This window comes from Trichoderma citrinoviride (genome assembly GCF_003025115.1).
Source record: "Trichoderma citrinoviride strain TUCIM 6016 unplaced genomic scaffold BBK36scaffold_15, whole genome shotgun sequence".
Taxonomy (NCBI): domain Eukaryota; kingdom Fungi; phylum Ascomycota; class Sordariomycetes; order Hypocreales; family Hypocreaceae; genus Trichoderma; species Trichoderma citrinoviride.
In genome coordinates this window covers 125890-151635 of record NW_020194723.1, presented here as the reverse complement: position 1 = coordinate 151635, position 25746 = coordinate 125890, and the positions used below count along the sequence as shown (strand labels likewise).

General features: G+C 54.4%; 9 protein-coding genes across 9 annotated transcripts; 5 read left to right on the top strand and 4 right to left on the bottom strand.

Annotated features, from left to right (window-relative positions):
- Positions 1-896: 896 nt before the first annotated feature.
- On the top strand, positions 897-1893 carry BBK36DRAFT_1183491 (hypothetical protein; the record flags this gene model as incomplete). The annotated part of the gene is made up of 3 exons (XM_024896358.1): positions 897-1181; positions 1245-1346; positions 1392-1893. Coding segments are annotated over 3 exons (810 nt in total), but the record flags the coding sequence as incomplete, so codon positions are not given.
- A 507-nt stretch (positions 1894-2400) lies between these two features.
- Positions 2401-2789, bottom strand: BBK36DRAFT_1172095 (hypothetical protein; the record flags this gene model as incomplete). The annotated part of the gene is made up of 3 exons (XM_024895679.1): positions 2401-2468; positions 2563-2698; positions 2787-2789. 3 exons carry the CDS (start codon positions 2787-2789, stop codon positions 2401-2403), a joined length of 207 nt encoding a protein of 68 aa, XP_024746119.1.
- A 1197-nt stretch (positions 2790-3986) lies between these two features.
- Positions 3987-4286, top strand: BBK36DRAFT_1127800 (hypothetical protein; the record flags this gene model as incomplete). The annotated part of the gene is made up of 2 exons (XM_024891554.1): positions 3987-4113; positions 4213-4286. Coding segments are annotated over 2 exons (201 nt in total), but the record flags the coding sequence as incomplete, so codon positions are not given.
- A 655-nt stretch (positions 4287-4941) lies between these two features.
- Positions 4942-6858, bottom strand: BBK36DRAFT_1127859 (calcium permeable channel; the record flags this gene model as incomplete). Its single annotated transcript, XM_024891562.1, has 2 exons — positions 4942-5627; positions 5706-6858. The coding sequence occupies 2 exons, from the start codon at positions 6856-6858 to the stop codon at positions 4942-4944; spliced, it is 1839 nt and encodes a 612-aa protein (XP_024746117.1).
- A 1067-nt stretch (positions 6859-7925) lies between these two features.
- Positions 7926-8647, bottom strand: BBK36DRAFT_1128260 (Ca2+ permeable channel; the record flags this gene model as incomplete). Its single annotated transcript, XM_024891594.1, has 4 exons — positions 7926-8043; positions 8111-8232; positions 8300-8515; positions 8594-8647. The coding sequence occupies 4 exons, from the start codon at positions 8645-8647 to the stop codon at positions 7926-7928; spliced, it is 510 nt and encodes a 169-aa protein (XP_024746116.1).
- A 1863-nt stretch (positions 8648-10510) lies between these two features.
- On the top strand, positions 10511-13111 carry BBK36DRAFT_1144340 (hypothetical protein; the record flags this gene model as incomplete). The annotated part of the gene is made up of 4 exons (XM_024893669.1): positions 10511-10520; positions 10605-11217; positions 11277-11570; positions 11644-13111. 4 exons carry the CDS (start codon positions 10511-10513, stop codon positions 13109-13111), a joined length of 2385 nt encoding a protein of 794 aa, XP_024746115.1.
- Positions 13112-14424: 1313 nt separating this feature from the next.
- On the top strand, positions 14425-16827 carry BBK36DRAFT_1136416 (aspartate kinase; the record flags this gene model as incomplete). The annotated part of the gene is made up of 8 exons (XM_024892968.1): positions 14425-14475; positions 14599-14620; positions 14653-14786; positions 14826-14936; positions 15137-15217; positions 15283-15607; positions 15717-16644; positions 16728-16827. Exons 4-8 carry the CDS (start codon positions 14830-14832, stop codon positions 16823-16825), a joined length of 1539 nt encoding a protein of 512 aa, XP_024746114.1. The 5' UTR covers positions 14425-14475; positions 14599-14620; positions 14653-14786; positions 14826-14829.
- A 704-nt stretch (positions 16828-17531) lies between these two features.
- BBK36DRAFT_1144338 (F-box protein) lies at positions 17532-20397 on the top strand (the record flags this gene model as incomplete). The annotated part of the gene is made up of 2 exons (XM_024893668.1): positions 17532-17631; positions 17741-20397. The coding sequence occupies 2 exons, from the start codon at positions 17532-17534 to the stop codon at positions 20395-20397; spliced, it is 2757 nt and encodes a 918-aa protein (XP_024746113.1).
- A 552-nt stretch (positions 20398-20949) lies between these two features.
- Positions 20950-22211, bottom strand: BBK36DRAFT_1132566 (protease-like protein; the record flags this gene model as incomplete). Its single annotated transcript, XM_024892032.1, has 1 exon — positions 20950-22211. The coding sequence occupies exon 1, from the start codon at positions 22000-22002 to the stop codon at positions 20950-20952; it is 1053 nt and encodes a 350-aa protein (XP_024746112.1). The 5' UTR covers positions 22003-22211.
- Positions 22212-25746: the final 3535 nt, after the last annotated feature.

Here is a 25746-nt window from a genome sequence, read left to right as displayed (position 1 = left end):
TTACAACGGGACAAGCAAAGGCGTCTTTTCTGTGACTCTGGACACCAGGTTGTGGGAGTAAATGGCAGGCTCATCAACCCGCGAGCTCAAGCCTCGTGTATGGTCCCGCATGATCACCTAGGCCCATACATTGTGCTTCTGAGCACCTTCAGGTTGAAAAGCATGGCTATTCTCTTACCAGAGCTGCTGAGGGGGAAAATACTGATTCTCGGTTCTATTTCTCCTTCTCCTTTCTCACGTGCATCATGTTACCTGTTTGACTGATTCATGATATGCAAGTAGGTACTCAGTACACGCACGAAGCTTACCAATCGTCCGCTCTTGGTAAGCCCACAAGCCCCCAAGGCCCCCTAAAAGAACTCCGTCTGGGGCGCCTCGAGCCTTCCCTGGCGCTATCCGTTTGGCAGGTGCCACCGCTTCTCAGGTCCTTCTTCACCCCACCTTCCTCCAGCTCGGCAGCCTTTGCCGTTATGCATCAGCGCGCCTGCCCTGTCAATCAGTGTGGGGGAGCTCCATCACCGCCCGGCAGAAAGCCTGTAGCTTTTCTTTTTTTCCTTTTTTCCCTACCCACTGCGATTGGTAGCAGCTCTTTTGCAGCTTCAGATCCATCAGCTGCATAGGCTTCTGGAGTTTCCAAACTTCGACTTTGCACCGAGCCACAACTCTGTGACACGCTGCTGAGCATCTTCTCGAACGGAGATTGCTTTCATTGATATTTGCCTCCAGCCTATTCAGTCTCTTGCAGCTTTGCAAACTGCGATCTATCATGGCCTCCAACGCCTCCGCTCAGGCCAAGCAAGGTGAGATATTCCTTTTTCTTCCCCTCGACCACCGGCTGCCGATGCATTGCACGCAAGCTTTTTACCGTCTTGCTTGCTCACCATTCCCACTGCGCAGAACGCAAGCTCGCCAAGAAGGCCGCCAAAGCCGCCCGCAAAGTCGAAAAGCTCCAAGCCAAAGAGGCTGCCAAAGTGAATGACGATGGTGCCACGCGTGGCGAGAAGGGCAAGAAGGAGAAGAGCAAGAAAGATCGCGAGCTACTGAAGCAGATTCTGGAGCTGGAGACAAAGCGCCACAATTATCTGGCAGAGTTGAAGAAGCTCGATGCCCAGGTCCAGCAAATGCTCGAGCAAGCTGACGATGCCGACAAAGTGGCCAAGTGGGTGGCCAAAGCTATCGAGGTAAGGCATCCAACTTCGAGGCACGTCCACTTCTGCAGCCAGGACTGACATGCATCCTTTTAGGAAACCTCCGATGAGGGTGCCGGCGAGCAAAGCTCCAAACTTACGCCTGACGACGACGACGTTAGCGAGGCGGACTCCTCGGGCGGGAAGAACCCTGACACTGTGATGAAGGATGCCATTGACGCCCCCAAGGCTGCTTCAGAGAAGGCCGACGGCGAAAAGAAGAAGAAGAAGGACAAGAAGAAGAAGTCAAAGTCCAAGGCTGAGGAGCCCAGTGCCGTTGAAGGACAGGCATCTGACGGCAAAAGGAAGCGGCAGGACGACAGTGCCGAGCAACCAGCCAGCAAGAAGGGCAAGAAGGCGAAGGGGAGCAAAGGAGGAGAGCAGGAGGCGCATGCAGCAGCCGAAGAAGTGAAGATCGAAGGCCTCGAAGGGGGCAAGGCTCGTCAAGATAAGTTTATGAGACTGCTTGGCGGCAAGAAGGCCGGTGTCAGCACCGCTCAGCCGGGCAGCCTGGTGTCGAAGAGCCAGGGCGGTTCGGTCCGCGCCGAGGCAGCTATCCAGCAGCAGTTCGAGGCTGGCATGGCGCTGAAGGAGAGCGGCCACAAGCGCCGCGGCTTGGGTGCGTAGGACTGTCACGTCTTCTGAGAAATGATGGGGCAGATCCGTTCACCTTGTACTATAACTGCAGACCAGACAGTCGTTTGGGGCTGTCTGCCATACTTGCATCTGTTCAACTCGTCGATTTGGACGAGTGAAGGTAATGAGGCGTTAGGTAGGGCTCACGCGAGATACCACATGGAATGATTAGCTTTTTGTCTTGTTGCTTTCTGGCTCTCTCTCAGAGAAGCTCCAAGTAGTAGATGTACAGTGCCAGTGCGCCGCAATTCCTCATGATACGTGAAGTATGGAAACACGCCATGGGTAACATGGCAGGACAGGCGAAATGCAAAAAACGTCAGCGTCAACAACGGTAGCGCCGGCTGCAGCGAGACAGCTGATGGCAATCCGGGAGCCATTCGTCAGGCCCGTCAACGCTGCCTCGCGCCCCAACTATCCCCCGTCTTCTTCCTTCTATAATGACAGAGCCCCTCTGCCTTCTTCGTATGCTTTCAATATTCCTTCCTCACTTCTTCTGTCTTTCTTCCAGGTGTTTTCTTGAATCCTTGTCATTCTGTCTCATCTCCGGAGTAGGTGGTATATCGATGCGAAACATTTAGAGGCCGAAGAAGCGCGACAGGAGCTCGAACACGAGCCCGCCAAAGACGACGAAACCGAGCACGGCTAACAACCAAATAACAACGTCAGCGCAAAACAGCACATAACCAAAAAGCAATTGCGACAAAGTGCAAACGTATACCATCTGGGTTCTACTTACCGAGCCAGAACAAGGAGATGGGCGACTTGGGCGTCTCCTTTGTGCGCTTCTTGAGCTGGTCCTCGGACTTGCCCATCTTCGCCTCCTGCTCTTTGGCGAACTTGGCGTTGCGCCGGCGCTGCTCGAGGGTTTGGGCCTGTTTTTGTCGCGGAAAGTGTTAGAGGGGGGTTGTTGTGCGCGCGCGTGCGCGACTCGGAGAGGAGCAAGGGGGGGTTGAGCTATACCATGGCGAGAATATTTGGGTGATTCTTAAAAGTGTAGATGCAGCTGGAGAGGGTGCGCTGAGCAGCGTCGAGACGGGGCTGGGGGAGGGAGTGATGCGATTCTTATACTAGAAGCAGCTCCGAATGGCGGGCGGATGTCGTGTCCAGTTCGAGACGATGCCGATTGAGGACAGATCTTGTTGGCCTTCTAGCAAAGGGTGAGACTTTGTTCAAGGAGCGTGACAGTGGCAAGAAACTCGAGATTTGTGCGAAGAAAAGGAACGGACGAGACACAACAACCTCCAAGGGAAATGGCCAGCGAGGTCGATTTCAGGGATCAGATGGGGACAAGGACATGTGTCGTCAAGGGGGGAAATAGCCGGCGCTAATCTAATCGCAGCAGGTCCACGGGCCTCTAGTTACTGTAGGCTTGTGGTGGCTTTTAGCGGGGAGGGGACCTGGAGTGTCAGTTTCGCTGGAAGGAGCCGGATTTGCCCTTCCAGCGAACGAAATGCGGGGAGCGAACAGAATTTCGGGGCGGGTTACATGTCATCTGCGCTGCCACATGGTGCGCCGCGAGGTACCGCTGCAGGGATGTCTTGCGCCAACGGATTTTCATTTACCACAGGCAAGGTACTACCACTGTTGACAACTCCGTCCAGCTTCTCCAAGCTCCAAAAGCTGGACAAACCTCTTCAGCTCAGACGCCCGAGTGAACAGAAACGAAAACAAACCACCCGACGCCTCAGAGCAACTCGAAAGGACCGGCACACGCCGCTGCAGAGCGCCCAATGACCGCCGACAGCACGACTCGCACTCGTTGACGCTCCGCTCCCCCTCTGAGACGAGAAAAAAACGACATCCAGCGCCATCCATCCCTTCTTCTTGTTTTCCGCGGACCGACGAAATATATATATCGAATCGTGTTTGTGTCGACAATATGAGTCTGGCGCATGCGCTGGGTGTCTTGCGCCGGGGAAGCGGGTGCTGCTGCTCGTCTGCCGGTGTCGTTGCTTTGCGCAGAGCTGCTGGGTCTGGTGGTGTGTCGCCGGCGAGGCGATTTGCGACGACGAGGCAGCAGCAGCAGCAGCAGCAGTCGGGTTCAGCGGTGAGCGCAAACTCTCTTCAATCCTCCTCTTATGTTCTTCTTTTTTTCATTCTTCAATTGTGGGAAAGGCGAGTTTGGATGGGCTAATGGGGATCGTGTTTTTGTCGGCTTAGGCGCAATTCTACAAGACGTTTACCCGCCCCATAGGCAAAGTCCTCGTCCTCGCCGTCTTCACCTATCAGGTTGCTTATTGGACCTGGGTGAAGCTCGAGGCCGATGAGCATCGCGCAGAAACAGATGGTGAGCGTTGAACAATCTCTCTACTTTACTATCCAGAGTGATGTTGGACAATCTGGACAGCAATGCTGACGAGTAATGGGGGTGTGTGTTGTGTGATAGCGACGATTGCGGCACTGGAGAAGACGGTTGATGAGTATAAACGGGCAAAGGATGCGGCAGGCAAATCTTCATGAGAGAACGTGAGAGGGAGAGATATACATATATATATATATATATATATACCATGACGGCGGCGTTGGAAGACGCACCGAGCGGCAACAAGAGCCGATAACAAAACTCAAGGAGTTGCTGTGCGCTGTGGCAACTGAAGAAAGGGTCACAGACTCACAGACGCGAACGATGACTTATATACATGTGTCAGGTTACACACAACTCATTCAAAAACAAAGAAACAGTTTCAAGAGGACTTCTTCACACAGGCCTGCGCGGCACATTGTCCCTCATGCATCTTGCTTGCTTTCTATTCTTCTCCCACAGTGATGATGCTAATGTCAAAATCCTGGACGTATGTATATCAAAATCGCCCAGCCAAGCACACTTCAGGGCATCTATTCAAGAAACGCAAAAAGCGCAGTCGGCCCAGTGCCCTCCTTCATGATACATAACAACGTCAAGACATGTTGCCCGAATAAAACGCCTTGCTCCTCTTAACTCTCGCTGAGTAAGGGGATCAGCCCCTTTCAAACCCATAAACGCTGGAACCGAAAACGCCGTGTATGTGGTATGACTAAACCAACCTCCCTTTTCTTGGGTTTCCCCTTCTGATCCTTCTTCTGCTTCTTCATTGTCTCTTCCTTCTTCACCTTCGTCTAATCCAGCAGGTGCCCGTCAGAGCAGCAGCATCGAGCCTAGGCCCAAGGCTCCGATGAGGAGCATCAAGCTGGGCGTGGTCGCTCCCGATGCGCTGACCTGCGTTCTGGGCTCTCCCGGGTAGTTGCAAGACACCGCTCCGCCGTTGCGGTCCCGCAACGCATAGCTCACGTTGAAGCCGAGCTTCCCAGACCGCGGACATCCAAAGCCCATCGCCGCCGGGCATCCCTGGACGACCGCGTAGCAGAGATCCGCGCAGGGCAAAATCTCCTTGTACGGGCCCGGCGCAATCACCTCGTCGATGAAGCTGGTGCGGGACGTGTTGAAGGCCGGCGTCTGCATGAGCTCGTTTCTCAGCGCGTCCGGGAGGAACGTGCCGTTGGGAAAGGCTTGGGCGGCGTTGCGCGGGATCGTATAGTTGCTCTCCGTCGAAAAGTCCTCGCACCGGGGAATGGCGACGGCGCAGAGCCACTGTTTGTACGCCGTCGTGCAGTTGTCGCAGTTAGCCGCCAGCGAATACCGCTGCGTGGACGGCGCCTCGCACGGGATCTGCATCATGACCTTCTGGAAGTTGCCGTACATGGCCTTGGCATACGCGTCGTAGAGATTGCCCAGCTCCGTGTTGTTGTACTTGTTGTTTCCGGGAGCCGCCCACTGCACGTCTTCGCAAAAGTCCAGATCGGTGATGAGGTTGCAGTTTGTTCCTGTGAACACGCAACGGATTAGTATATGCATCGTCTTGCCTGACCTGGCATCGTATCGCACATGCAGCGAATACATACCTGCCGAAGTCTGAAAATCGGTGGGCGGAAACACGATGCCTCCGCCCCCAATCGCCGCCGTGCTTTGTCTCTTGGAGCCGGTTGTTGAGTTTCCGTGCTTGACCAGGATGCCGTAATATGAGGTGCTCGAGTTGAGTCCCTGGAAATAAAACTGCTGCCTGGGCCACCCTCCCGGGCCCTTGTCCGTCATCTTGGTCCGGACCACTTCATTGTTGTTCATTTCCCCGTTATCCAATCTCTTAGATGCTATCTGGGCAATGTTGTTCATCCCACATACTGAGCGCATCAGCCCGTTGAGTACTGGCGCCTTGGTTCCCTGGACGAAAAGGTCGTACTGCGGAGCGCCTTTCATGATGGACGCAATCTGGCTCCGATCATTCGTCAAGCTCGCTGTCTGGAGCAAGGCAGACGTGGCATCGCTGTCCATCCATAACAGCTGCCCGGCCTGCGAGCTGTACTGGTAATAGTAGGCGTCAACCGATGCCGCAATCTCAAAGTTATAGATACCCTGGAACTTGTCCGTGACATTGGGGGCTTGAACGGTCACGTATACGTCTCCCGTCGCGTTTAGGCCGTACATGACGGCGCCTTGTTCAAAGGCCTTGGATTGGACTCCGGCCGCAGGCTTGGTCGGGTCCGGACATCCATCCTTGCTCGAAGTCGAGATGTAGATGCGCAGCTGCGGAGGCACTTCTGAAGCTCCTTGCGAAGACAACGGTTGAAGGCAGGTATTTGCAGACAGGTAGAGCGTCTTTGTCGGACTGCCGCCTCCCTCGTTCTTGTCGTCGCTTGACGGTTTGTCATCGTCGGCCCGCCTCTCCATGTCTTCGTCCCTCTTTAGTTCTCGACTGGAGCTCGAAGACCCGGCGCTCCCACTACCGCCGAAGATGACGCTCTTCTGCACGACATAGCAGGCAGAGGCGCCCGGCGCCAGATTCAAGGGTATCGGGACATTGTTCTGCAGTGGTGTGGCATCCAGGGGAGCCCGCCCGACTATGCTTCGGTCAAACAAGGCAAAGCCGGGGTCGTAGACCGGATGCGATCGGGCGCCCAACTGCAGAGGTGTAACGGGGCTTGTCCAGTCGAGCAGAGATGGCGATTCGAGCTCGAGTGCGAGCGCTGCGGCCGGTGCGAAGAGGAGGATGGAGAGCATCCAGACAACAGGCAGCCCTGCGAGAGAGGCTACCAGTCGCGACTGCAATGGCGTTGTTGGCATCACATGCGCATGCCGTGCGGGCATCCGCTGTCTTTGGCTCAGGTATGGGTTTGTCGTCGGCGGTTTGCGAATAGTTGCAGCATGTTCTAGCTTTGGATCGTGGTTGCGCCGTGGCCACGAGATGTCATGGCGGATCTCGCACGGTCAATGTCGATGGGCCGAGTGTATGCTATACTAAATGCGACCACAAAAAGAAGGATGGGGAGGATGAAGGAGGAGAATGAGGAGAGAAGAAGATCAAGCAATGCAGTTGGTGATCGCAGCTGTCGGATTGGATACGGTTTGTCAGGGAATCTAGGCGTTTCACGATAATACGGAGCGCCGTCTGCCGGTTATCTGGCGGGCCGCTATCGAAGGGCGCAGGGGCCGCTTTCAGGGAGAGGGAGAGAGGCGCAGCTCGGATCAGCACAGCCACGTAATGCGTAATCCGGTAGGCTCGAACCTCGTACCCCGGGCTCTTGTCTGCACCGTATGATGGTGATGCGCGACACAGAGATGCGACGGATTCAAGCATTACTTCTGCTTCTTTTGAAAACATTGAAGTGGATGACCGGGCTTCATTGGCGAGATTCATTGAGCAGCCGCCACAATCGAGCACAGCATGTAAGAGTTCCAGACGGTGGCGCGAGGTCATGCGATCCCCACGTGCACTTCATTGACGCGGGAGCTTCAGAGCTCATGAATGAAACCGTCCATCTTTCCATTGTCATTCTGTTCTCATGCCCAATATCTCATTTGCGTCCAACATCCTCCCAGTCATGACACCTTCTAGACAAACGTACGTTATTCGAAATTCCGGTTCCCACGCTGGTCCTCCCTCCAATAGTCCTGTTCACCGGAAATCCAGCACGTGCCGGCGATTCCGTATTACCCCATTTTATTCCAACAATCGGTTTGTTTCAATGTTTGCTGTATCTTCCATGAAGGTCTACAGCTCCTGGTCCGGGACTTGGTAATCAAGTGGTTCAGCGTTTGCGACCAGGAAGCTGCTCGGCCAGCTCCATTTACTGAGTCTTGTCAAAGGCATCAGTCTTGGAGCGGAGACCAGCGGAAGTGCCGGGGCCCTGGAAGTATCGGCCGAGAGTGGGAGCAAGGAAGGATCGGAAAACGACCTCAGCGCCACTGCGCGAAATGGAAAATTAGATGCCTCATTCTTGATAAAACCTGTCCTCTGGGGTAGGAAGCTTACCGGAAAGTGGGAAGAGCCAGCCAGAGCAGGAAGATGAACTTGAAGACAAAGTAGAAGGGGAACCAGTAAACAATGCTGAAGAAGCCCTCAACAACGGTGAAGAAGGCAAAAACAACCCAGTACTAAAGGGGGGGTTAGCTGTCACGATGTCTCTGGTTTGCGTAGAACGCAATGGGAGGCGAAGCTCACAGTCAGCCACTGGGTGTCATCTTCCTTAGACTGGGAAAACAGGGCGCCCAGAGAGTAGTAGCCAGGAACGACGAAGCCCGCAAAGTTTGTGAGGAGCTGGCCGCCAATGTTGAAAATGATGAGGAAGAAGTAGAGAGCAGCGAAGCCGATGACGGCATAGGCCTTGGGGACGCCGAGCTGCTTCTCGAGGTTGTTCAGGGCGGGGTATTTGGAGAGCTGTGCATTTCCTCAGTCAGCAACGCAGGGCTCAATTCAAGCGGGCGGCGGTGACCGTGGACACGCGACAAGACGAACCTCCTTGTCAAGGACGCTCAAATAGTCCTGAGCCTTTGCCTGGGCGGACGCCATTTTGATCTAGAGCGAGGCTAGAATGCGTAGAGTTGCGCGGCTGTGGTGATTCTTGCGACGGCGGCGAGATTGTCCCCGCGGGTAAAAAGGGCACAAGGTCGGGAAAAGGGCGGGTTGCAGATGAAGATGTACTGAGTAGTAGCGCTAAAGAGATGTCGCAAAGGCGAGCGAAACTGTAGGAGCAAAGATTTTTCTTCTGGTAATAAAATCAGGGCGGATGGAAGAGTGGAAGCGGATGATGGTATCAAGAGATTGAGCCCAGCTTTAAGAAGCTCTGGCAAATAGCGTCAGCGGCTTGGGGCTTGTGGAAGTAACAGGTTGCACTTGGCGAGGGACTTGGCCCGTTATGACGCTGGGCCGCAGCTGTGGTAGCGCCCAGGTCGCGGCAGTCCGGCAAGGTACTCGGTCGGGCGGCAGGGCCGCAGCTAACAAGGAGGTACATGACGTCGCCGAGATACGCAGCCGGGTATACTGCGGCGCTGCTTGCTGTCGGGGCGGAGGGGAAAATGCGACAGCTGGAGAATACGGGCTGGACGGGCATTCCCACTGGCAGCCAAAGGCCAATGGAAGACGGCGAGCCAGCAGATAACGCAGCGAGATGGAGCTCGGCGGAGCAGCCTGCCGAGCGTGCTGAGCTCGAGCGCGTAGACAGGAGGTAGACGACGTGTACACACTACTCGGCGCGGCCCAGCGGAGAAGCGCTCGGCAGCTGCGGCGTTGGATCGAGGCAGTGTCTGCTGTACGTGTGGACTACTCCGCACTACTGCGAGGGACCCGTACCCTGGACTTGGACGTCGACAGCTGGAAGTGATTGAGGTGTTGGCAGCCCAGGTGTTTATGAGCTGCGAGGGAGAATCTGACAGGCTCTCGGGTTAGATGCGGCATGTGAATGTGTGATGCCTTTCTGCGGGTTGTACATGATGTTGCCTACAAGTCATCTTGCGAATACAACCTACTACTAGTATACCTGCCCCGTCTCGAGTTCTCAATGTATGGATAATTCAGTGCTTCTGGAGATTCTCAGCTCTCCAATGACGGAAGTGAGCGGAAGATGGCACCGACTCATGTTGGTGAATTGATTCGATACGCGATTTCTCTCATCGTCTGGAATCACTGTCGCCTCCTCCATCTCATGCGGCGTCAGGGGAGTATAGTAACCATGAGGGATGCCTTTCACCTGGTGTAGTACCCCGGCATCTTATAAGAGTCGGGACTCATTGGATCGGTATTCCGCACCTTGATCAGGGCACAGTAACGACAACAAGACCAAGCACTGTAGCTCAAGTCCACTGTTGTTCCTCACTGTTGTTCTCGCTGTTGTTGCCCCGCCCTTGGCCTCGTCCACCGCTGCCACTGGAATTCCACCTAATTAGTGCGCAAGCCTGCTTACCTAATGCCGGCAAAGTTTGTTATTCTCTGCCTGCCGTTTTTTAGGTTTGTTTGGCTTCCAAGGAAGGCCTTGCCTTGTTTGGGTTCTTGCCCAGTTGGGGTCACCTGCGCCTGCCCGTCTGTCGACCTACTGCCTTATCCGCTCCTCTCCTCTCGTTGGCCTCGCAACAGAAAATCAAATCACAACAACAGCCGCAGCATAAAGACGGCCAGCATCAACCGTCAGCCGCGCGCATCCTGAGGAATTGCCCGTGCAGCTCCTGTGCGAGTCGCCTGCATCGCTGCTTCCTCCAGATCGACTCCACGTCTTTTTTTTCCCACCCTTGCTCGCGTCAGGTCGCGGCGAGATCCGGGGGCCGCCAACTTGACCTGCTCGGTGTCTCCCTCTCACAGCCAATGTTTGTTGTCTAGCCAGCCGCCCTCTGCTGTCAACCTCGCACCCCTTCCAACCCGACCGCGACAACGGCTCTAAGCATGGAGCAGGGTAGGCCCCGATCAGCCTGTGTGCAATTGCCGCCGTGACGGCGTTGGCGACTCAACTGACTAACTGCTCTCCCCTCTCCTGCAGACAATTCAGCGACACGCGCGGCGACCAAGTCCAGGAAGCGGCCAGTCTCCCGCGCTTCCACAACGTCGATTCACAGCGCTGGCACCCAGCCCAACCTGGACCAGGCCGCCTTCGCCGAGGCGTCGACTCTCTACGGCGGCCAATGGATCCCGAGCGAGCACCACGGCCATAGCAAGGACATGAGTGCCGCACCGCAATTGTCCCCTGAGGACATGATACTGCAGGCGGCGACCCACATGCAGTCGTCGAACCAAGACTTCGCCATGGACGGATCCATGGGGCCTTCCATGGCCCATCACATGCAGTACCAGCAGCACCACGCAATGGCGAGGCATCCGCTGCCTGCCGAGCAGTACGGCGGCGCCAATGCGAGCTTTACCGAGGGGGACAGCCAAATGCTGGATCGCGACTCCAACGAGGATGGCGACTCCATGACGGGAGCTGCCGGGGCCGTCAAGTCCACTGCGAGATCTAGTGCAAACAACGAGCTGGAAATGCGGCACCTGTACAGCACCAACCGGCATCGCAGTCTGCAGGACGTGGCACGTGAACTGCATGGAAATGAGCGAGGGCCCAATTCGGAACGCACTCGCCAGGTCTTTGCCATGCTATGGTATGTGCCCGTCTGCCGCTTCGTATATGGAAATTTCTGATTCTAACGTTCTTGTTTAGGATCAATTCAGTCTGCTCCAAGGGCAAAGGCTCCGTTCCCCGGGGCCGGGTATACGCCAACTATGCTTCACGATGCGCCACTGAAAGGATCACAGTCTTGAACCCGGCAAGTTTTGGAAAGCTGGTCAGGGTTCTGTTTCCTGGCCTCAAGACACGCCGTCTTGGTGTCCGAGGCGAATCAAAATACCACTACGTTAACTTCTCTCTCGCTGAGGATCAGCCGGAGGCGAAAGAACCTCAGCCGCAGCCCCCGCGAGCGCTCCCAGAAGCGACAAGCTTTCCTCCCAGCCTCAGGTGAGTCAATGGACACTGGCCATCAAACGTTCTTCCGTCTTGTATCCTGACTCTTATACTGACCTGGGTTCAGTGTCCCGACCCAGCCCGAGAGTAACACTCAGCGGGATGCACAGCCCTCGTCTCAGACAGCCCAACCCAGCAGCGCGACCACCAAGGCATCAGGTAGATCCCACAGCCTGTATAACCATCCCGACCTCAGCAACATCAACGACCTCCACGCCACATCCAGCAAGACGCCGCTTCAGTTGGCATTTCCGCCCCCTGATGAGACAGCGTTCGAACAATCCGAACCGATTGCCTTGCCTCCGATCGAGTCCTACCTTCCCCATGGCACCGACCCGGATGCGGCCAAATCGTTGTCCGCCCTGTACCGATCCCACTGCACGTCCCTGGTAGAGTGCATTCGATACTGCCGCGAAAAGACCTTCTTCCACCTCTACACCTCTTTCCAGGGCACACTCACCATGCCCGTCCAGAAGCTGTTTGGAAATCCCGCCCTTGCCCCGTGGATCGAGGGATGCGACATTGCTCTATATCAACGCATGATGCGCATCGTCTCTGGCTTGACGCTTCAGGTTGTCCCCAAGCCAGTTCTTGACACGCTCCGCAACATTTCCGAGAGGCTGGTGCCTCATATTCGGGAGTCGTTCCAAGGCCAGCCACAGCATGTCATTGCGGCCAAGGAGTCGCCGGCCGCCATCTTCGCAGGCCTGCTGGACCGTGCCCTGCGGGTTAACCTGACGGCACATGCCGCCGCCAACATGCTCTCGAACCCGGCCAATCGCGACCAGATGTATGTGGATTGGATCACCATGATTCGGGCGCGCAAGATTGCGGAGAGCGTCCCAACCCGCGGCATGGACGACGTCGTCAACCTCCTGGTGACGGAAATTAGAGATTTGCTAGACCCGGCAAATGTGCCCTGGGAGGTGGAATGCCTGACAATCTATGGGGATGTAGTCACTCGGAGCGGTCGCCAGTCGGATGGCGATGGTGGTGCTGACACATCGGGCCAGAACGTCCTGGACAGATGGGTCAACTTCCTCCAGAGCCTGCCCGGGAAATTCCCTTACGCATCGCATGCGGATATCGTGTGGTGCGTCGAGAGAGTCGGAACCGCCGTCATGCGGGACCTCACACTGGCCCAAGGTAAAAGCTTTGGCTCTTGGTGGGTGACGAAGACGTGGGTGGACGAAATGACGTGCTTCCTGGCCGAGCAAGGCGGGTTCATGAAAGAAGGTGCCAGGCCACCGCTGCCGGCAGCAGAACGCCCGTCCCAGGTCCCCAGCAAAGCAACGAGCAGACAGGTCTCGCGATACAGCAGCGGCAGCGATGACGTGAACGTATCACACACGCAGCCTGGCCGGGCGCCATTCCCACCGCCGAGCAGCACCAACCCAGCGCCGGTGACTACCGATACTCACGATGATAGCGGCATAGGCATTCGGACACCCGAGGAAGATTTTCCTATGGACAAGTTCACTTTTGCCGGAGCAGAGAGCCAGGGGCTGGAGCTGACAGCTGGCGCAAGTCTGTGAAGATCTTGTGTCGATGATGGCGCTCAACTACAAGATGCGTCAAATCTCTCTTGTGTAGATGCACTGGTCCAGAAGGAGATAGAGGAGAGGAGCGGAGAGGGGAACGGAGAGCGATGCGGATCAAGTGATGGGCTTCTCTGGTCGACGTTAGAGTCAATTCGACCAAAGAGGACTCACTGCTATAGGAGACGGATAATCACTGTGATGATCGGACGAATGGACGACGACACGACATCTGGACTATATCAAAAGACTCCCGCACGGATGGTTTCCGACGGCGAGACTGGGTTTTTTCTACTTTTTTCTTCCTCTTTTCTTTTTCCATTTTGCTCCCCTTACTTTTTGCCCCTCATCCCTTATCTTTTCTTCTTGTTATATATGCATGTTTCAGGGGCCTTGCGGTAGCTCTGTGTTCCGCGGGTTTTATTCCTCTTTTAGTTCGCGTTTCTATCATCAACGGGAGGGGGAAGGACCATGGAACAAGGCGCGTTGGAATAGACGGGTGTTGGCAATCACTGGATAGGGTGTACGACGTATTCAGCACTTTGTTTGTCCGGACGCAGAGAGTTTGGGCACCGTGCCACAGGTGCTTTTTTTGTCAAGCTTGTTCTTTTTTATTTTGATATCACGGCAGCAGTGGCTGGCTTGGGCAAGAGGGGATGCTACATTTTACGTGGGATTATCAAGGTAGTGATAGGAGAGGAAGAGAGAAGTGGGAGAGAGGACGAGCAATATATCCTGCTGACAAGGTAGAGAGATTAATCGAGGAATAAATGCATTGGAAGTTGGTTTTGAAGATCAAGGGCCGCAATCGGGACTTGAGTCTCGATGGTCTTGGAAGCCCGACGTGCCATGGAAATACTGAGACTTGATACTACTACTGCCCTTTTCCGTCCATTAAGGTAGGTCAGCCGCCACGAAGTGTGAAGAGGCTATCCGCTCCCTTGACTTTGAGGCTGCCAGACTAACGATGCCTCCCTACCCTACGCCTCAGCCACGAAGGGAACATTGAGTCTCAGCAACCACCCTTTGGGCGAACGAGTATTACGTTAGCATGTAGTCTAGATAAGAAAGAAGGAAGAGAATAGAAGAGTAAGGCAAATAAGAAATAGAAAAAAATAAAAAACTGGAGAAGGACGGGTTTTCGCCGCCGTTGTTCGGCCTTGCGCCACGATATTACAGTTGGGGCCAATGAATCGGGCGCTGAACCAAATCGGCCCTCCACTTAAATTCTGACTCTTTTCTGGTTCGGTTCATCGGAGACTCAACAGGCCATTGGATCGCCTTATTAAGGTAGCTGAGCCATCCTGTCCTTTTCGTCGCCTTGCCGATTTTCATTGCCCTTGCAGCCTTGTTTCCCTCTCCTTGCTTTTTGGACCAATCCAGCCTCATCCTATCCTTTCTGCTTCTTACTTCCTCCTCCTCTTCTTCTTCCTCTTCGTCATCACTTTCACAGCATCTTTCCCCAAAAGAAGGGATTCCTCACCCACGACTCAATTGGCCGGGACAGAGAGCCTCTGCGTACTTACTCGTGCAACGAACGGCAGCTGAGGCAATTGGACCGGGAACGAAACCGCTCAGCGGCCGGTGGAGCGCATCTCGACCGTCCCCGTTCAATTGAGTAGTCAGACTCCATCTCGAATTCGTCCCTCCCCCGCGATTCCGAGATCGCTCTCCTTTCGCAGCAAAGTCATCGTCATCCTCACAAAAACATCGCCATGGGCAGCTCAGCATGTGACAACTCGTCCGAGAAGGGGTGGTTGGTGCAGAAGTTTGGCGGCACGAGTGTAGGGAAATTTCCAGATAAGGTGAGTGAAGATGTCTTGTATTTTCCATTGTTTATCATTTTCATCTTATTCTATGCGAGAAATTGAGTGCTGATGGCGTGGCATTGGGACAGATTGCTCGTGATATCGTCAGGTTAGTCACTCTGTTGGGGTTGAATCTCAGCTTAAGGAAACGAGGCATATGAGTCATCGTAAAAGCCATGCATGAGCTCACAACTCACCATGAAACTGCGTACAGGGCCAGTCTTGAGAAAAACCGAGTCGTCGTCGTTTGTTCTGCCCGCAGCACGGGCAAGAAAGCCGAGGGCACCACCAGTCGGTAAGCCTCATCCGCTCTAGGTTACATCTCTCGAAGCGGCATGCTCACTTTTTGTCGTCGTCCAGGCTGCTGGCTGTCTTCAACAAGTTAAAAAACATTGCTACGCCCATCAGCTCCGAGGAGAAGCAGCACGAGCTGATTGAGCAGGCCGCGGGACTCATTCAAGATGTCTGCAACGACCACGTCGCCGCCTCCGAGACGTTTGTCAAGGACCAGGCGTTGAGAGCGGCCCTCATTGTCAAGCTCAAGGAACAATGCCAAGAGTTGATTGAGTACATCAGGGCCACCAAGAGATTCAACCTCGAGGTCAACTCAAGATCAAAGGACCGCGTCATCAGCTTTGGCGAGAAGCTCAGCTGCTTGTTTATGACCACGTTGCTGCAGGATTCTGTGCGTTTGCTCCCCATCTTTGAGAACGGCCCGGGAAGGGCACCACTTGTGTGCACTGGTGACAGGTTGCTAACGCCTTGATTTAATCCTCCTTGTTGCTCGTGTTCAGGGAGTCGAAGCAGAATACGTTGACCTGTCCGATGTCTTGCACAGCGACACCCCTTCTCCGTCACTGGATGCCGGCTTCTACAAGCTGGCAGTAAGTAGATTCGCCAAGAAGCTGGCCGCATGCGAGAACCGGGTTCCCGTCGTCACGGGCTTCTTCGGAAACGTCCCCGGCAGCCTGATTGATGGAGACATCGGCCGCGGCTACACGGATCTTTGCGCGGCCTTGTGCGCGGTGGGATTGAGCGCCCTGGAGCTGCAGATCTGGAAAGAGGTCGACGGCATCTTCACGGCCGACCCGTCAAAGGTGCCTACCGCTCGGCTGCTGGGGTCCATCACGCCGTCGGAGGCTGCCGAGCTGACATTTTACGGCTCCGAGGTCATCCACCACCTCACCATGGACCAGGTCATCCGGGCTCACCCGCCGATTCCCATCCGCATCAAGAACGTCAAGAACCCGCGCGGCAATGGCACGCTGGTGGTACCGGACCCGGTGCTGTCGCCGGGAGAGAAAATCCACCGATCGCGGCCCTCGCAAAGGGCCGACGGGAGTCCCAAGAGCCCCAAGCGTCCGACCGCCGTCACGATCAAGGACCAGATCAGCGTCATCAACGTCCACTCCAACAAGAGATCCATCTCGCACGGATTCTTTGCGCGGGTGTTTTCCATCCTCGACAAGCAGTCCATTTCCGTCGACCTCATCTCCACGAGCGAGGTGCACGTCTCCCTGGCCATTCATGCCGACGGCATCCGGTCTGAGGCGTTTGAGACAGCCACGCGGAACTTGGAGGAGTGCGGTGATGTCAGCATCCTGACGGACATGGCCATTCTCAGCCTGGTTGGCGCAGACATGAAGAACATGGTGGGCGTTGCTGGACGCATGTTTTCGACGCTTGGAGAGCACAATATCAATCTTGAGATGATTTCCCAAGGTAAGCCGGAGAGACCTGAAAAGGAAACTGCGTCGATTCTCGTTCTGCCAGGAGACTGACGCTTGTGATTTTCTGCCTTCTAGGAGCGAGCGAGATTAACATATCTTGTGTCATTGACGCCCGCGATGCCACAAGGGCAATGAACGTTTTGCACACCCACCTGTTCACGTTTCTGGATTAGAGGCGTGCCCTTTCATCCGCATGGTGACTGGAGTGTTGGAAAAGTACAGAAGGACTGCAGACGTCTAGATATACCATACTCTCTTACCCTCTTTGTTTCTTCCCTTGTAACCTTTTACCTATCACCTACCCTTCTCATGCCCCTGGCGACCAAGTTCTTCCTCAGTTTAGACTCGCATGTCAAAGGCATCTGATATAGAGGCATCAATAAGTACATAGATTAAATTACACTTATCTTCCTATAGCAACTGACTCCTTGACCACTTCGAACGGTTAATGGTGTAAATACCTAAGTAGTAGCCTCTTGTGCCTAATGCAGAACGTTTCTCAGTTGTGTTGCTCTCAGGTTCGTACCTATTAGCACATCAGGTATCCCCCCTAAGCGCCTTGGTGTTGAGGTACCTGCAGAAAAGCTCGGTGAAATCCAGCCCGCCATTTCCCCCCCACCCGCGATGCTTTAGCTTCCTTGCCGAATACGACACACCTCTTACTTCGTACTACTTCCTTTCCTTACAGCTGCCGCTCTTCAACAACTCCAAAACAACACGATCCTTCTCGCCTCCAAAGCAGAAACATCACGACGATGCGCCTCGTCTCGCCTGAAGACACATAGCCAGAGAAACGCCGATGGTGTCGTGCGTAACCCCGACTTTTGCATGAACAGCTCAGGCAAGCCTCATCGACGGGTGCACCGATAATCGCCAGCCATGTACCGGCCCGGCGGCTCTGGGCCTCGGGCTCGAGGCAGCATCTTGGGAGCCCTCAAGGCCTCCGAGATGCTGGATGCGCGGGCCAGGCTCCCAGCAGGTAAGTCTGTGCCGTGATTGTTGCTTAATGTCCGCTTGGGCTGCATGATCGTTCTTCTTGTTTGGGGGACTCGAATGGTAAGCTGACGAACGGTTGCGTTGTTTGGCAGAAATCATGGTGACGATCCTCAACTACCTGCCCGTGGCCGATCAGATGCGCGCTGCACGCGTGTGCCGTCGCTTCCAGGAGATGGTGTACGACGACACTCGCTGGGTGTCACGGCTGAAGAGCATGGGATGCTGGGACGAGCGGGAGGCGAGGCAGAGGTTCGAGGAGGCGCTCCGGCGCAGGCGAGAAGCTGCTGCTGCAGCGGCGGCGGCCCATCAGTCCAGCGACGGGTCCGGCAAGTCCAACGCAGTCTCATCGGCCACCATATTCGATGCCACGATCGAGCAGCAGCGCCGGCAGCGGCCCATTTCCCAACTGGCGGATGGCTTCGAGACCATGGCGATTGGCACAAGCGATCCTGCAGAGGACCCTGCGGCGTATCTCGACGTATTCAAGCGCGTCAAGAGCATCAGGGGCGGGGCGAGACAGGAATACGGCAAGATATACAAGGCTCTTGCGCCCTTCTACTTCGACCTTGTCAAGGCCAAGTCGCACACGGATCCAATTGTCTTCAAGGCTTTCATTGACCCCGAGCAGCAGGCACAGATGCTGGCCAACTTGCACAGATTTGCCGGCAGCGATTGGGCTGAGGGCTGGGCGGTCAGAGATGCGAAGCTGAATACCATGATGAACATCTTTGAGGCCGCTGTGCTGCGGGAGTTTGAGCAAGGCTACGAATTTTGGGACGTGGATGGGCGGATGCGTCGATATGCCCACGTGTTGCACACGCTCAACGGGGCCAAGACTGGCATCGAGCTCTTTATACAGAAGCATCCCCTCTTCAACGATCGTGAGCTGATGCATAACCCCATGGACTGCCTTAACCAAGCCCCAACAGACGACGTGACGCTGGAGCCATCGCGGCGCTTCTTTGAGCATGTCCTCATCAAGGTCAACGAGCAGGCCAACATCTTGGAACGAATTTTCCCCAAACCAGCCGTTGTATTCTGGGGTCTCGCTGAAAAGGTGGCGGAGGATATAATTGCCGAATACACAACGCCCCTGTTTGACGAGGCACACGAGCGCAGTATTCTCTCCTATCTCAAGGCTGTTTCCGGCATATTCGAGCAGACAATGAGGTTCTTCGAATCGCTCACACCCCCCAAGGGATCGGAGGAAGAAAACATGGCTGAGCGTGCCAAGCAGCTGACCTTGAAAGTCTTTGAGCCCCATCTCGATTTGTACCTGCAGGAAGAGCTGGATTACTTCACCAAACAGGCAGAAATCGAGGTGTCACAATGGGAGAAGAAGCTTTCCGAACAAGACTCGTCACTGGAGTCCTTTTACATGTCCAACATCAATCGTTCTGCCGAAAAGAATGACTTCCTCAGCTCTTTCAAAAAAGTCATCATGATGCCTGTCACGGTTCTCCCAAACTTCCCCATTGGTTCGCCGTTTGCAACCACGAAGCCGACATCGTCTCCTGCGGTCACTGCGAATGGGTCAGCCGCGTTGACTCCCCAGTCTTCTCGGCCGCAGACTCCCGGGCTGGGGGGCAACGAGATCCAGGCACGGGGCAGCAGTCCGATGCCTGGGGCTAAAGCTCCGACTGATGAGCTTGCGGCCAAGGCAGCCATCATTGCCTCGAAGCTGGAGGGCATCAAGTCTCTGTTCAGCATCGAGGTAGCCCTAGATTTGGTGCACAAGGCCAAGGGAAGTCTTGGGCGTGCTGCGGTGCTCATTCCCTTGGGCGGACAGGTTGGTGGAGAAGCTCGAGAGCAATGTGCCAACATATTCATTGCGCTCGTTCGCATTCTTGGACAGAGGCACGTCAAGCTTGGGTTCGACATGGCTGTAGACCATCTATCGCATTACAACCCGAGAGAAGTCAGCGACCACGACCAAAAAGGAGTGGCGCCGCTGGTCATGTTCATCGAGTTGGTCAACGTTGGTGACCTCATATCTCAGATGATTGACGTTTTCTACGAGCAGCAGCTCGTAACGCCCAAGATTTCGGACAAGAACGACTTCCTGGATCCTGCTGGCCTGGCCAAGAAGAAGTTTGAGCAGATGCTGGACGAGAGCGTGGCGGCGGGCCTGAACAAGGGCATCGACGTGCTCATGGACGAGGTTGAGTATCTCCAGGGAACCCTGCAGCAGCCTACGGACTACAACCCCACCCCCCGCACACCTGCGGATGATGCGAATAACCGACTATCCAAACGAACGACAATCGGATCCATGGCGGAACTGGACATTGGGCCGACGCAAACGGCTCGCCGCATCGTTGACCTAGTCAGATCTCATACCAACATGCTGGTGGGCACGACGGAGAAGTCGATGCTCGACGTCTTCAACGGCGAAGTCGGCCAGCGGCTGTTCACGGCGATATGCAAGCACCTCAAGCGGCAGCGCATCAGCACCGACGGCGCCGTCAAGCTGATTGCCGACATGAACCTGTACTCGGACTACGTGCGGTCGCTGCGGAACCAGGACGTGCTGCCGTACTTTGGGGCGCTGCGCGAGCTGAGCCAGATTTACCTCATCGACCCGGGTCACGCCAAGGAAATGGCCACGGTCATTGCGGACGGCGACCGTTTCGGCGGCGTGTTCCGTGCCGAGGAGGTGTACGAGTATGCGCAGCGGAGGGCGGACTGGTATCAGGTGAGGAGGAGCGTCGAGAGGGCCATGTACGGCATGGACTGCATGGTCATGTAAAGGGGGGTTGAGATCTTAGGCCACTTTCAGGGGGGGCCTGTTGAGATTGGATGCGGAATCATGAACGAGTTGATGAATAATGCGAGCCATGAACGACACGAATGTTGTTTTCTACGACGGGATGAATAAGAGGAGGAGTTGAAGAAGGTGTGAACAGAAAATAAAAGGGAAGCGGATGTTTTGGATCGAAAGCGTGTCTAGATGGCACAAATGATATGGATAGAGATTTATATATACATATATACACTGCCTTTGTATGTACAGCAAGATGATGAAGATGTGAAAGCAGATTTTGTTGTCCTTAGTATATAGCAGCTATTTGACCCTGAATCCATGGGCCGCGGATTTCAGTTCAAGAGCTGAACTTTGTGATCGTTGTGGTATGAATGTACATTATCCAGATTAAGATGTGATAATAAACGCCTCTTTTCCTTTAACAGAGAACAAAGATGATAGGCCTCAGATAGTATAGGAAAGGAAGAAACGGAGAGATGCAAAGATGCAATATGCAATACGAAAAACCACCCCATGAAGAGAAGAAATACCTAGGATCTACCGCTGCCCAAAGTCTAGCTTACGAGCCACCTTGGCACCCCTGTCGTCGTCGGCCACGACACCGGGACGGCGCTTGAGGTCGCCGCCCATCTTGTCCTCGCCGGCGCCGCTGTCCTTGCGGGGCAGGTCGTCCTTGCGGGTGGGCTTGGGCTCCGAGTGCCACCAGCGGTGCTGCAGCATCTCGCGGGCGGTGATGCGCTTCTGCGGGTTGAGGGCGAGGGTGCGGATGAGCAGGTCGACGCCGTCGGTGCCGACGACGCCGAAGCGCATCTCGTACCAGTCGCGGCCGCGCGTGGGGTGCTGGCCGGGGACGGTGTACTCGGGCAGGCGGGTGACGCCGGGCCAGTTGTCCTCGGTGGGCGTGCCGATGTTCTCGCAGATGAGCTTGATCTGGTCGAGCTCGTTGTTGCCGGGCATGTAGGGGGCGCGCAGGACGAGCTCGGCGAAGACGGTGCCGACGGACCAGACGTCGACGGCGCCGCTGTAGTAGCGCGCGCCGAAGAGGAGCTCGGGGGGCCGGTACCAGCGCGTGATGACGTTGGACGTCATGTGGCGATGGGGGTCGGCGAAGCTGCGGGCGAGGCCGAAGTCGGCCAGCTTGACCTCGCCGTCGGCGGCGATGAGCAGGTTGTTGGGCTTGATGTCGCGGTGCAGGACAAAGTTCTCGTGGCAGAACCAGACGGCGCGGGTGAGCATGCCCATCCAGGCCTTGATGTCGGCGGCGCCGTAGCGCACGTTGTCCGTGTCGCGGATGAGCATCTCGAGGTCGCCGAGCGGGAGGTACTCGAGCACCAGGTTGAGGTTCTGGTCCTTGGACGAGAAGACGGAGAGCAGCGAGATGATGTTGGGGTGCTGCAGCTCCTGCAGGTGCTTGAGCTCGCGCACCGCGTCGGGCGCCATGCCCTCGGTGTATTCTTTCTGGACCTTGATCTTCTTGATGGCGACGCGCGTCGACGGGCTGGAGCGCAGGTGGCCCAGGAAGACGATGGCGTAGGTGCCCTCGCCGAGCTTCTTACCCTTGACGTACTTGCGCTTCTCCTCCTCGTTCATCTGCTCGGCGAGGTCCAGCGTCGGGGCCAGCGTCGTTTGGTTTGTTGGCGGCGCTGCTGCTGCTGGTGCTGCTGGTGGTGCGAGGCCGGGTTTCGGGGTTCCATTGCTTGAGGTCTGACCGGAGCCGGATGCGAGGTTCTTGAGAGGCGAGGAGACGGTTCGTAATGTCTGGACATTGTCGAGCGTCTGATTTGAAGGAGCGGAGGAGGTGGTTGTCACGACGGGGGAGAGCGCCATGATGGGAGGGAGGAGGGCGGTGGATTGGGCTTTAGCGGGTGGACGATGGCGAATCAGGATGCGTGTCGAGCGGAGGGAAATTGTGATAGTCGTAGGTAAAAGCTCAGATGATGTGGGAGTTGATCAAGGGTTAGGGAAGAATTGGTATGAAGAAGTAGGTATGTAGGAGAGGTGGAGGATGAAGAGGATGAAGCTTGGAATACATGTGATGGGAAGCTTATCGCTACTATCGTTATCTTATCGGAGCCTGAGCTTTGAAGTCTGCATTCATGGCCAATCAAATTGCAGCTGGCGAAGTACTTCACTCACAGTACCTTCAAGGTAAGGCACTTTGTACATTTATAGGACCTCTTCCATCCATCGTCCAGCAACGTCTGAAATACTCGATTCTGATCGTCATCGAACATCATGGCTACTTTGTCGGAACCTATGCATCTACTTATTGAAACTATTGTATTAGCTCCATTCAAACTATTCATCCTCGCCGCCCGTGATCCAGGCTACTCGGGAATCGCCTCTAATAGCGAAGTCAAACAGTGATGAAAGTGGAATGGCTATGGATACTCGTCAGCGGAGCCGTTCCACCTTCACGTTGCCTTCTCGATCAATCGTGAGTCTGATGGTAAGGTACATCTGGAATAGACTCCAGCTTCAAATCACGATTTCGGGAAAGCACTCGGTCTAATGGCGCGACTTGCAACTCTGAAGGATTGGCCCTAGCTGAGCCACCAGGCGGATTGCGGCCACGCATCTCCAGAACAGGGCATGTTATACAGCCGTTATGACATGTAAGCTTCCACGCAGCGCATATTCAGAGTCCTCGAAGGGCGTGTTTCTTGCGTGTTCCTCTGAGCCCACAGAAGTCGAGGAATATCTTGTCTATTGTCGATGTACTGTGGTGTATTTGGCCGCAAGCGTGCAAGAGCAGTCTCTTTCTCGGCGGATCAAGTAGTCATTCGACTCACGGTAGGAAGAGCTTGAGAAGGAATGGGGGAAAGACTGGGTGTATTAAGTCATGTTTTATGTCTGGAAGATGGCTATGACATACGTGTCATATGTAGATGGACACATTATGCAGGCATGTGTGCGCCTTGAGAGTAGCGGAGTTGTTTTGCCTTAAGAGCAATGGCGGTTGGAGATGCTCTGAGGTGCAGTATGTGTAGGTATGTATAGGTAGCGGTGTGCGTTATACCTTCAGCGTATTTCCGTTTGTTTGACGTAGCAACATGCGTGAAAATGAATGTTAAGGGTATTATGTAAATAGATGTAGTATGGAAATGACCGCTGCCGGCGCGCAAGAGCGAAAGCATGGAAAATCATGTATTGAGCTGGATGTACCTTCGCCACAAGAAGTTGGTGAACTTCCGCTTGATTGGGGGCCAAAACGGGTTATGAGGCAGCAAGGGGTCCTGTTAGTGGTGATATCGACATGTGACTGTTATTCCAGAGTCAAGACGTCAAAGAGAGTGAAAGTGACCAATCTACAACCAGATATTGTTTACTATTTCAAGCTCTAGCTCGGCGGCCTTTTGATTGTCGTGAATGTTCTTCTCTCGTTTCCCCAAAGCCCTTGCCATCATTTTCTCCCTCTCCTTCCCCGACTGTGTCTGCTGCCGTTCATCTTTCCGCAGCTCCTCCGTCTGTCATCCTGGCGGCATGTCGAGGATCAGCATTAAGTGAGGGTTAGCAGCCTTGCAATGAACCTCCCGGATCTTGCAGTCCAGCTTATGCTGCTTTGAAGGCGGGGGCACATTGAGGGGCAACAGCGCTATGTGAGAAGCCATGTATAGCAATTGACGGCCTCGGATGCGGGCTGATTCATTGCGTTTCGAGAACCGAAATAGTAACGGTTGACTGCTCTCTATGATTTGCTGTGTCTGGTCTCGAGTGATTGCAGTTGTGCCCACGCCGGCAGCAACATCCATGTGCTGCCATTTCACTACTTATTGTCTGAGCAAGCCTAAGGAAAAGTCATCACGCAGTCTGTAAAATCTCTAAATTAGACAACATGCAAGTGCAGCTACGCTACCTGACATATGCTGTCCTGATGAGTCTCCGAATAAGCTCCGCTGGAAATCGGCGAGCTTCCGAAAGCCCCGTCTGGTTCGGGCCGGCCCGTTCCGCCCCGTGCGGAGCACTTGTCTGAGATGTTGGATAATTCTAAGGGGCAACAGCATTACCTCACTAGCAAATGCTGAGCCGGATGCATCACATGCTCTTCATAAATAGGTACGTATACGCAAGTAACAGCCTCCTATTCATTCTCTGATTCAACCCAGTCATGGCAGGTTGCTAGAAGACATAGTTGAGGTTGAAGTGTGCCTGTGGCCGCAGCCATGTAGAAATCGGGCAGAGGCTTGTTTGAGAATTCACTCAATGCCCTCAACGCGAAGAGAGATTTAGGGGTCAAAAGGATGCAGGTCTGTGATATGAAATGAACCGGCTTTTGAGGCTTGCTCCGAAATTGGACTGGTGCTCTTGTCCCTTCTTGAAGTTTAGAAACGTAGGCTTGCCATCTTTCGATTGGACCGAGAAAGCGAATGGTCCCTCTGCTTCTTCGCGGTGACTAGAGTTAAGAGGGTATCACAAATCGTATCACGCCTCTGCTGATTATCAAACACATGAACAGTATTGAGCTGATGAATGTTTAACCTCGTTAATGTTACATAATATCTTTTTCTGTGTTCTAGATAGAGATTCTGATATTAAACGTGGAAGTTGAGGGGGTCTGTCTTGTTATGGATGGTTTTCCTTATGACTTACCTATATCGATTTAATGACCTTGTATAGCATGATGGTAAATCCGATAGTGAATACATATGAGGCTAGTCTTGAGGCATGGTAAATAAAAGGAGTAAGCCTTTCCAAGTTTTCTCCACGCTTGAACGTAGGGAGACTCGTATGGATTCAGAGTCAGTTCACCGCCAAATTGATAGGAGCGTGGTCTGCACCGGTGGCTTAAGGGGGATGATAGCTGATTCTTGCTAAGAACGTTGAACATAACCCTCTCTAGGTACGGATATCAGCCGGCTTATTCCAATATACCCAGCGCCAAAAGGCCTATTTCGTTTTCGTGTCCGACTTAGGAGGTTTCTTCTCGTCCCTTTTCGCAAATGCATGACTTTTCAGCATCCATAGCCTATCCGAGTATATTGGCGTCTCTCCAACGTTGATCAACCGAGCCGTTACTGTGTTTCTGATCTTCCAAAACCTTGCTTCGTCGTTTATGGCGAACTTGTCGACATGCCTGATACACACTCCAGTGGTATACTCAATAGTAGGATATAACCCATTTAATTCAATCTACTTAATCGATGATTTCAATAAGCTGCTGTACAGCATCTCTGATTGCTATATGTGAGATACTGAAGGGATCGAAACAGACCATTGGAGCACTGGACTCGAGTGCCGTAGAGAACAACAAAGTGCGTATAAAACTGAATGAAAGAGTGTTGAGACGAAGCTAGCTATAGTTTTGGCTGCGAGGATGAAGGAATCTGTATGGTC